We start from the raw sequence: 12007 nt of genomic DNA, 5'->3' as shown, positions 1-12007 counted from the left end.
AGATTATGAGACTCATTAGATTAGATTACTTTAACTTGGATTTGACAGATTGGATTGTCACATTTCATTAATACTCGCACTATAAGGGGCCAGTAATATACTGTGAGTAAAAGGGTATATTACGAAAATTTGTCATAGTTCTTTAAGGTCAATAATATTAAGTCAATTTCATTTGTATAGCATGTTTTTTCACTGAGCAGTGAAAATAGACAAAAATATTGTACGCTTATATGTCGTTCCAAAACTGTAGGACTTTTTTCCTTTGCAGAATACAAAGGAAAGTATTTAAAAAAAACATTGGCCCCCACTGACTTCCACTGTATGGGCACAAAACCACTGAGACATTTCTCAAAATATCTTATTTTGTGTTCCACAGGAGAAAGAGTCATAGTATGAAGGTTTTGAATGACATAAGTTTTTGAACTTTTATTTTGTGTAAACTGTTGCTTTAATGTCCCATGAAGCAAGCCAAGGGCAACAAGACAAGGAAAAACTCCAAAGGGAGAAAAACCTTGAGAGGCTCCAGGTTCAGAGGGGAAGCCCATCCTCCTCTGATATTACAATAAATGTGCAGATTGCAAATACTGTTCAAATCACATGATATGTTACTAATACCTTAGTAGTAAATGACAACAATGATGGCCTTTGAGGGAAACCAATGAGTTGAGAGAAAACATTTAGACATTCATTTCTGATGCATTGGGCACTTCAGCCGCCCGCCGTGCATCATAAATTATTGTCTAAATGTTTTCTCAATGTCTGTTGCTTATGGAAAAGTTAGACCAGTGTGTGTGTGTGTGTGTGTGTGCGTGTGCTTGTGTGCGCGCGAGTGTGTGTGTGTGTGTGCATAAGAAAAACTCCAGAAACAGACCAAACAGAAATAAGATGATTTTGTGGATTTATTTATGCAGTGTTTATTTTCAGCACATTTCGACTCTCTCATATACTTTAATTGTCCTTAATCAGCATAATCCTCGAATTTTACATCCCAACTCAAAATTACCAACTCTCCATGTAAAGTAAAAAAGGGATTTTCCAATCAGGAATTATTTTATTTGAAACCCTGTGAACTAATAAAATGGTCTATATATTTTTAATCACATGCATTAAATCGGTCTCAGTATTTAAAGTATTTTTTTATTTTAAATTGTCAGTCAATTCACAGACGACATTTATTTCTGCAAGGTTAAATATTCATTTCTTAAAAAATTCGCTTACATTTTATTTTGCTGTTTGTCTTGTATAGTTAACAGTCACGATTTGTATTTAATGTTTAGTATGTTGATAAATGACAGGTCAGAAGAACAGAGGCTCAGCCTGTGGACTTTCATAAAGCACGGATTTTTTTACGTCCGTTTGAACTTAAATTTCTACTAAGTGAAGATATTAAATGAAGTCGAGTGGTTATCCTCTGATCATATGCAGTGTAGTCTTATTTACCCGTATTGTTGGCCCCGTTCCTCGGGCTGTATTATTTAGTCCTGACAGTTAAAGCGCTCAAGGACTTTCCCGAGCGAACCCTCCGTAAAATTACTGCTTAGCCCAGCATAACACCGTGACACAGCAAGCTCTTCGCGCATTACCTGCGACTGAACCCAGGAGAGTACCTGCCACGAGAGGAAAGGGCTGCAATTGTACTTAAAAAGGAAAGGTTGTTATGATGCGCCCGGGGTACTGTGGCAACAGCCGCCTCGGCTCGGACTGATCAATGGAAACAGAAAGCGAAATATCTTATCCTGCATTCTCAGTGTAGAAGGAAAACAACTCGAGCGGCTGAGAGAAATTCCCACCTCCGGTCGGGCTTACTTTCATTCGCTCTTTTATGGATAATGCGCGTACATGAATGACTTTAGCACGAGGTGGGAGTGAATAAAGCCTTTAAACGGACTGTCAGAATTGCAGTCTCTGAATAACAGACGCCCCGAAAATCTCGTTTGCTTTGAAGAAAACTTTTCTTTGGACGTTTCTTGAGAGCCGCCTATGCGTCTCTGTTTATTCCCACGCGGCAGCGATTGTATAGCCATTTTATTCTTTTTGCTTACACCGCCTTGCGCCGCGCAGCTCCTCGTGTCAGTCTGACTGGAACTTTTAAACGGCAAGACTTAAGCAGACAAAGGGTTTGGTCGATGAACTTGTTGCGGTGAGTCCCATTTAAACCCCGACAGCCTGTTTGTACTGGAGTGTCTGGACTGTTTGTTTATAGATCATGGAGGTTACGCTCGGGTTAGGGGAGGTTTGCGAGTCCCCAGACGCAGTTTTTCACGGACCTTACCAAAGCGTTTTTCATAACGTTCGCGTCGTGCGAGCGAGCAACGCCGCCGTCGCGCAGAGTTTGGAAATGTCGAGCTCGAAGAAGTGCGGCTGCCTGCACGATACGGTGCTGAGGGAAATGCGTTTAAGCAAGCTGTCTCCCAGCACGGGCTCATGCTGCCCCGGGAAAGAGTGCGAGAGTGCGACTTCTCTGATGGAGGCTGAGACAAGCCGTATCCATTTTCTCAACAAGAGTTCGACAGGAAGCAAAAGCGACTCGTATGTGTCATCTGGCGGCTCGGCCCGCAAGGACGCCACCGAAAGCGGCGGCAGTTGCACGGGGTCGCGTCAGGGCGCTGACACCGGACAGAAAAGCGGCGTCGCTGCTGAAGTTCACACGCGCGAGTTGGGCTCGAGCCGTGACGCAAGTGTGGCGAGTAGTCGCGCGTGCAGCAGCAGCAGCAGCACCATCTCTGAGACAGCGCGAGAGCTGTGCAAAGCCGTGTCCGTGTCTTTGGGCTTAGCCATGGAGTCCAGCGAACTGGGCGAGGTGGGACCGTACCACGCTTCGCCACCGCCCCTGACCGCTGAAAGTAGTGGTGAAGAAATCTATTTGTATGGAATGCCTTTGCTAGACTGTTCAGTGAGCGAACGGGAGGCAGGAGGTAAAGGCAGAAGGTACGCTCTCGCGGCGGGACGAGACAGAGTTGCAGAGCTGCAAGGGAGCGACAAAGTGCTCGGGATGTTCAAAAGTGGCAACCTGGAGCAGCTATCAGGTGAGGGGACGACCTTGCCGTGCAGCAACTCATCTCTTACGCACTTAACAGCGGACGTACAGGAGGTGCACGAGTTCGGCAGCCTGTCCGGGGACATTGCCAACCTGAGATCAGAAGGTACATCGGCGACGGCAGCACCGGATATGGACGCATCACGAGCGGCTTCGTGCCAGTTTGAACAACTGTTGCCCGCGAACATGGCCCATTTCGTCCACCCGGAGTCAATGCACACAGAACTCAATAACGGGCCGAGTCGGAGCTTTGCAAAGCCCGCGTCTATGTCCGCTGAGTTTGCGGGTCCCGCGGAGGACAGATACTCCGATTACGTGAATCTGTACAACGTCAAAATAAAAGCCGAGATGATGCCCCGTGAACTGAACGAGACCTGGGCGTACCAGCATAGGTACCCTGAGAACGGCAACGGGCAATATGGGCCTCCCAAGCAGAGGGACCCATACGCTACTGGCCACGAAGCACCTTTTATCTGTAACCCCTACGAGTACGGGCGAAGCGGGGCTCTGGTTCCGCGGGAGCGACCTCCGCCCGAACAGTGGTACCCGGGCGGGATGCTGACCCGTCCCCCTTACCCTAACGTGCCCTGCGTAAAAAACGAAATGGGCGAATGGCTGGACGTAACACCCTTCGCAGACGGCAGGTAAGAGGGGGTTAATGTATTTGCACACATTTTTTCACACAATTAGGTTTATAGCAATTAATTTATTCCAGATTGGACGCAATTTAAAAAAGTTAATTGGATTGCTTTATATACAATTCTCCCCTGAGCACAACATGCGCGCGCCTTTTCAAAGGCAACTTTATACGGAGGAGACCGTGAAAGAGTTTGGCAATGAAGTAATCTGTCCGATTAAATAATGTTTTATAAATGTCATAAATAATTTACATAAACGACGCACATTGTGATCATGTGAAGTTGCATTATTCTTTATAAAAATAAGTTACACGTGAGTTTGCTGTTTGTGAATCAAGTCATGCTTCAGAGCAAGTTTTACGGGCTAGGTATTACATTTGTTATTCCTCAAGGAAGCGTTAATTTGTTTGAAGTTCTCCTCTTTATGTCTGCAGCCAAGTCAACTAGTACACAGAGACATCTGTACACATTAACACACAGACTCAGTCTTAACACACAGGCCAGTCTCCTCACCCAGAGGATTGCTGGGTTCCAGGGGCAGTGCCATCAAGGTTGTTTCCAAAAGCAATAAACCGTGCCAAAATCCTAAAATTTCTTATTGTTGGGGTTCCTGTTCGGTTGGCCTTTACGAGCCATTCACACTTTTTCTCACAGACTGTCCATGGATAGAACAAATTTTGATTCATGAAGTTACGGCTGTAATGCGGCTGGCAATACTTAAACCGTCCTGCTCGTACTGAAAGTTCATGTGGTTTTCTATATATCTGTGTTGTACTTAGTCAACATTTATAGTTTTCAAAAGCGGTCTATAAATAAACGTGATACAACTTGTAGCTGACAGCGGGATGGCTAAAAATAAAAATAAAGTCTGATTTATTGATAAAACCAGATCTGCACCACCTGGGACAAAGCCGGACATGGATAGGAAAAATATCCAGCAGCAGAAACTAAAAAAAAATCTTTCACCGCCAACTTGCATTGCACTGCAAATGTGAGTCGGTTGCGTGCACTTTGTCTAAAGAACTTGAGCGAGTGTTTTGTGCTTCAATCAGAGGCACAGTTAAGGGCCCATTTTGTCTAAGGCTGTTTTTAGTGTATGTGTGTGTGCTCTTTTCCTAAAAGGAATTTGAGACTAGTTGTGTGCTTAACCTTTGTATCTTTTGGGTTTGAGTTGGAAGCAAAACCACATGATCGTCACAAAAAATACTGTTTTATAGACCTGATATCACACATAATAAATACTCTGAAAATGAATAAATTAGACCGCGAATACTACAACAAAGTTTAAAAGGTGGACCGTATTTGTTTGGAGAAAGATTCGTAAAAACTTGTAGGTGATGTTAGTCTGCAGTCTGCTGCTTGAGCAGCCCTATGCTCGGTTGTTCCACATATTGAACTGCTTTAAAAAGCAGACAGGTTGATGATTGGTCAGGGCAAAAATAGACAAACTTAAATACTGGCTGGATGACTATTGAGTAGTGGTACGAATTTGTATGTGTTTGTGTGTGTGTTTATGAGGGACAAAGAGAGTGCGAGTGGGAGTTTTTGTGTATGCCTGCTTGTTATGTAATAATCTGAAGTACACCTTGGTCAAATTCAGTTCTGGTCAGACTGCATTCCAAACAAGGCAAAGGTTCCTTACCGAGTGTTCTTGGTAGAACCATCACATTGGGGTAGTTCCATCAGACTGGAATTCTGTGAACCCTCTACGTCAAAATGTTCTCACGTGGAAGATTACTATTTTAATTGCTGTTACACCAGTCTTGTTTGAAACATTTGTTTTATGTGCTGAAATACACACAGCAAAATCGCCAGTGTTAAAAAAGGTCAAATTAACTCTCACAGTGTATATATAACCCACACTTCGTTAGTGTGAATTATATATACACTGTGAGTGTCAATTTGACCTTTTTTAACACTGGTGATTTTGCTGTGCACTATGTACCAAATTCAGTAGAAGAGTTATTTTTTACTATTGATACAGTAGGTACAATCAGTACTGAATGTGCAGTATGTTCTACATATGGCATGTTTGTTTTGACCAATGACATACTATCAACAGCTGTGAAAATTATTTAGGTGTTTAAACAAGTACAAGTAGGATTTTTTTTCTTTTATAAAGAAGACTTTTACCGAAATGCCCATAATGGGAAACTCCAGTGGGAGTGCGTGACCGTAACTACATTTCTTAGTTCATGCCGAAGAATAGATGTATTGATAACTATAACACATAAACTTGAATAGAGCTACTTGGCTCACAATTCTAACTTTTTCCATACGATGCTGTGCACATAATATTGGCGGAAGCAGTCAACCATACAGGTATTTGTCCTCTACTCTTTAATGAATATTGAGAGGATTTGGGCATAAAACTGATTTCACGTAATGATTTTCACACAATGTAAAGACCGGTTTGGATGTGGGGAATGTGCTTCAGATGGTGGTACCAGCAACTCATTTGTCAGCAAGGGCCCTTTAAAATAAAATGTTATGGAAAAGAAACCAATTAAGTTTTTAAATAATATTGCATATTTATCCCATAATTATTTGACGAATTACAAAGTTATTAAAAGGTTAATCAGAAGCTGTTTATACAGAGCTAATCTATACACTGATAAAATATTCTGACGGTGGGGTATTGTTGCAGCATCTGAGTAGATATTTTTTAATTAATCATTTTTCCTGAATACCATTAATATTAATCGTTGGGGGCATTTTTCACCTCTCTGACCCTTGGAATTAAACACGCCGTGTTTTTCTTTTGCGCTGTATCTGTAAATGATCTGTGTCATGATTCACTTGCTGGATGTAGGTTTACTGAGTGTAGGGTCTAATATTGTTGGGACTGCTCCGTTCAATTTCAGCTTCTTTGCAAAGGCTGAATTACATAGTGTATGCTCAAAGTTTTAAAGTTGCTGTTTTTTTATTGTGGAACCCAGCTGAATTATTTTATGCTGCTTTTTTCCACATGACATATGACAGTTAGATGATTTACCCTTTTCCAAAGTTCTGAAATCTCATTCACACTTGTAGATTTAAAATGTATGTGTCGTTTCATCACACCAAGTTTTAAATTATTGACAGCAAAACATCATTTGCATTCTTGCATTAAAATATGTCTGTTTCCTGAAAGCTGCCATTTTTTTGTGAAGTATGCTTTTAAGTAATAATTTTTTTATCAAATAATCTGTTGATTACTGGTTTAAACTATAGGCCAAGATTAATTAACTGTATTATTTACTAACATTTATTTATTATTAACTTATTTATTATTTCAATAAATACTAAAATCATTTGGTTTTTTTAGCGTTGAAAAATCATCTTTCTCAGTGCTAATGTTCAAATTGAAGACTATAAAACTCAAAAATGCTATAATTAATAAAATTAGGCTTTACATATAAACCTTTTATACCGTAATAAAGTAAGGTAAGGGACTACTCTTTAGTTTTTACTAATCCATTTATTACTTATCCCGGTTATTATTTACTAAGAAGTGTTACTTAGGGATTAAATGAAGGATTTCAATCAGGTTTGGCTGATTGAAAATCTAAATTTAATGTCCAACAGCAAATATTGCAACTGCAACATTTAATCACTTGCTGTGACAAGCTGTTTTGCAAAATGGAAATGCTTTTGATTTATACAATTTACAGAAATATTAAAATGTAAGTAATGTTCTGGTGAAAAACACCTCTCAACCTCACTGAACAGCACTAACACTTTTCAAGGTCCTGACACAGCAACATTCCCACATGAAACCAGAAGCACAAGACCTTATTTCAAGTGTTGAAATAATGAAAGTGTTCAAATAATCATGCCGTGGTCTACTTGGGTGGAGGGCTGTCGATTCATTTGAATTTTATTGACTAGTTGTAGCAGCGCTATTGTTAAGTTATTGTTGATATTGTTATGATCCTTCAGTACGTTATGCAGAATACGGTCCTATCACACAGCCAAGAACATTGTAACATCTGGAGGATGACAGTTTCATCTTACTATTATTGTTAGCTACGTACGTTCTGGTGTTTAATAATACTATGTATCATATTTCCTTCTTAATACTTCACAGTAACTGAATGAGCCAAGTTTCTGAATACTGAATAGACGTTAATGTGTTAATGTCAGGCCATTATATAATGTGCTCACGGTCGTGGCGTCACAAACATGTCTGAATGAACCATTCCAACAGCTTAGGTTCAGTAAATGCTCTTGTCGGACTGGGGAGGGAGCTCTAAAAGTGAGAGTATGCATGCTACATAAAACACTGTATTTTACAAACAACACCAAAAAGTCTGGTTTTCGACTCCTTTTAAAATCAACATAAAATCAAACTGATCCTATACTTTCTTAAAACATGTTCCTTGTTTTGTAATCTGTCATCAAACTGTTCCTCCTAAACACCTCCTATCACCGGCCAAACGAAGACAGATTTTCAAAATATATAATAAAGACTATTTGTGAAGATTGTGAATAATTGTTATAGGCTGTTTTAACAATGTGCGATAACATCTTCACACAAAAACAAATACATTGGGGATCAACATTTCAAGTAGAAAAATCTGGGGTTCACAATCTAATGCAAAACTTAGATTAAAAATTAATGTCTTTGTATGTGTACAATAAAATTGTTTTGATGGAAAATACATCTAAAATATTTCAGCATTAACTTTGTTAACATCTCTGTACAGAAGGTCAATTTGGGACATTCCGAAATCAAGCTGAGATTCAATTCTTGTTTATAATAAATTTAGTAATGAAAAATAGGATTGAATGAGAAAGATGCATGTTTTCACACGTGGACTTCTGAGCACTCTATATTGAAAAAGGTGCCGAGGCAAAAGTTTAGGGCTGCAACAACTAATCGATAAAATCGATAATAATCGATAATGAAATTCGTTGTCAACGAATTTCATTATCGATTACTTGGTCTGTGAAGTCACTTGCGAGCTGCGCGTTATAAATCAAGCGCATCTTCTTCCCTTTTAAAATTACCGTTTTAGATGTGTCTCTCCGTGCAGCATGAGCTGCGCAGTTTTAAAGTCAGACGTGGTTCTCCGTGGATGCGTCTCTTCGTGCAGCGCGAGATGCGCAGTTTAAAAGTCACACGTGTCTCTCCGTGCAGCGCGAGGTGCGCAGTTTTAAAGTCACACGTGTCTCTCAGTGCAGCGCCAGGTGCTCAGTTTTAAAGTCTCTCCGTGCAGCGCGAGGTGCGCAGTTTTAAAGTCAGACGTGTCTCTCCGTGCAGCGCGACGTGCGCAGTTTTAAAGTCACACGTGTCTCTCCGTGCTGCGCGAGGTGCGCAGTTTTAACGTCAGACGTGGTTCTCCGTGGATGCGCCTCTTCGTGCAGCGCGAGGTGCGCAGTTTTAAAGTCAGACGTGTCTCTCCGTGCAGCGCGAGGTGCGCAGTTTTAAAGTCACACGTGTCTCTCCGTGCAGCGCGAGGTGCGCAGTTTTAAAGTCAGACGTGTCTCTCCGTGCAGCGCGAGGTGCGCAGTTTTAAAGTCAGACGTGTTTTGCATGCATCTCTTCAAGCTGCGCAGTTTTAAAGTTTAAAGGGGAGAGGTGTTTTAAATGACAAAATTAAAGATTATATTAGTAAAACCCAATTTGTGGCGTTTGCACTTTGCAAAGTACATAATAGGCTAAATACCCTGATTTGGTGGTTTATTTAGTTCAGAGGTGGGTAACGAAGTACATTTACTTGAGAACTGTACTTAAGTACACTTTTTGAGTATTTGTACTTAAGTATTACTTTTTCTGTTTACTTTTACTGTACTTCACTACATTTGAATGACAAATATCTCACTTTTCATGGCACAAAAAAAATGTTTTCCTTGGCCGACCCTCCCCTCGCTCCCACGTTTGGGAGAGACTATTGTCAGTTGCTTCTAATATGACACACATGAATCAACTCACCAGGTGTGTTAATTATGGAGACATTCACAACATTTTGGGAGAAGGCTAATGAGTTCAGTTGTGTATACTTTTCCCATATCTGATTTACTTATCATAAGCAAAAGATGTAATTACATTTTATCCGATTAATCGAAAAAAATAAATAATAATAATCGCCCAACTAATCGATTATCAAAATAATCGTTAGTTGCAGCCCTACAATATTCTACATTGTTCGTTAATGTTATACGTTTGTTTTTCCATCTAGGTCAATAATATCTAAAAAAAAAAAAATGGAATGCAGCCAGTTTGGCATCAACCCCATTCTGTGGTTGCTAATGGGGGAGATGATCCATATCGAATGCAGTAATCTGCTATTATCCTGGTGGATCAGGACTAAACCGTGCATATAACTGTATCTATTACCCTTCTACTGTTTTGCATTTGGGTAATACTGATAAGCAGGATAAGCATCTTACATGCTACCATATGATTGTACACAACCGTTTGAATTGTTGATCAGGACCATTTTTGACTCCACTACCCATATGATTGAGACCATCTTCCCTTGATTATCAGCTATTGAATGGGATTATTGTTTCAGTATCGCTTGTCTAATGAGGCTAAGATGTAAGCTCTGGAGGCAGCAGTGGTTACATGAAAAAATTCCAAAAAAGCTTCCAAGTATAGATCCAATTACACAACAAAGCATCTTTTGTTTTTCGAAAATAAATATTGTTTGCGTTATCCTTGTTTTATAAACGGGCGTATTTCACAAATTTTGGATTGAACATGTCCACAGTAAAGCACATAGTCATATTTTTTCCAAAGATTGATTTTTGAATATCTGCTGGTGTAAATTGGATGATTCCTGTTTGAAAATAAATCAGGCTCATACATTTTCTCACCCATGAGATTTGCAGTAAAAACAGGCACAGATATATGACTGTCTAGAAAGTAAGACCACTCATGCAGTTTTGGTAAATAAAGTGGTTCTTGGTGTGGCTCACAAACAGTTGTATGGAGATCTTTTTATACTGTAGTAGTTAGATCACTAAATAGTTTACAATTGTGATTGGATGAACCTTGTTTAAATCTGTTGTAAAATGCCAAAAAACACACACTTGTGACCGCACAATATATCTTAACAGCGAGTCAACTGTTGACAGCAAACAAGAGCAGTTTGTTACAGCTCACAATGGGTGGTGTAGTTTATCTCCCATTCTCTCGTGCCAAATCCCCATTGGCTTCTCATTATCGTCATGGTTATACAGGAACAATGCCACTGTGAATTTCTCATTACTGGCTCGACCAGTGACAGGTGTTTCATGCACCTTTACAGAGCTCTAGTCTTATTGCATATCGTTATATTTTTATTTGGAACATTTTATGCAAAAGTCTTAAGAAGTTTGAGAGGACTCACAAAAGAAGTGAACTAGAGAGCTCCCAAACCTGCATTTCTACATTGGAGTTTTGTTTTTCAAAATGTTAATTATGTACCTTTTGGATGTGTAACATTTTGTGTTCTCAGGTTTTATTCTGATTGGTTAAAATGGCTTTTTAAGGATTCAAATCAATTCAATCAGAACATCCAAATGTCACAGGTAGACAAACTCATAAACTGACATTTATAAGATGAAGTCTGTTGTCTTCCATTAATGGTCATACAGGAGTACAAAATGATCAAATGTAACTCTGACAGGCTTTCACTCAGGGTTAATGTGCTTTTAAGAAACCTCTGCAAAAGCATGAGAGCATTTAGAAATATTAACTTGTTTTAGTCTAAAGTGCAGTTCAGTGCTTACATATTTTTACTTGAATTTGGCTTTAGAAAACAGGTACAGGTTAGTTTTCAAGGTAACACTAAAAGGCAAAAATAACTTTAGTATAATGGTGTTATTTTTCTATAGTCAGTCTAATTGTACACAAAATGCAACAAGATCTGTAAATTGTAAATAAAATGTAAATGTATAAACAGCATAGTACTGTATATGAATTTTTAAAATGTAGAATCTTTTATGGACTTTGTGATAGTTACTGTATATTGAGCTTTTCAAAACAATGAATGATACGAATGTTAGGCTTTGTTAATGCATAAGCAGATTGACACTCACACTAACACAGGGGCGTAGCCAGAACTTTTTTTTTAGAGGTGGCCAGGTAAGACCCAGCGATTTTATTAGGGTGACCAAAAAATCCTTACAGACAGAAATTCTTTAACTTCCACTGTAATTTACACCAATTCTTCATTACACATAGTTTGCTGGTCAAAAACATACACGAAGAACGTAAAGTAAAAATTTATTTGCAATGCTTTCATGTGCTAACATTATTTTAAAATTATTGGCTAGCTATCATTTGCAGTAAGTTAGCATTTTTTATAGAAAATTAACATTGCAGTATCCCAACTTAAACTTTCGTGAAAATGTAATTAAT

The 12007-nt window shown here is 39.4% G+C and overlaps 1 protein-coding gene across 2 annotated transcripts in view; it reads left to right on the top strand.

Moving 5' to 3' along the window:
• Positions 1–1276: 1276 nt before the first annotated feature.
• ar (androgen receptor) overlaps positions 1277–12007 on the top strand; it is a 71907-nt gene continuing 61176 nt past the window's right edge. Inside the window, exon 1 of one of the 2 annotated variants that reach the window (XM_057326225.1) lies at positions 1277–3681. In XM_057326225.1, the coding sequence (XP_057182208.1) occupies positions 2207–3681 (1475 nt within the window). In that variant the 5' untranslated portion in view covers positions 1277–2206. The remainder of the gene's footprint in view (positions 3682–12007) is intronic. The other variant, XM_057326217.1, reaches the window with a different exon arrangement.

Source organism: Triplophysa rosa, linkage group LG2, assembly GCF_024868665.1.
Source record: "Triplophysa rosa linkage group LG2, Trosa_1v2, whole genome shotgun sequence".
NCBI lineage: Eukaryota > Metazoa > Chordata > Actinopteri > Cypriniformes > Nemacheilidae > Triplophysa > Triplophysa rosa.
The sequence above is the reverse complement of the archived record's forward strand: the minus strand, read 5'-3'. Positions and strand labels throughout refer to the sequence as shown.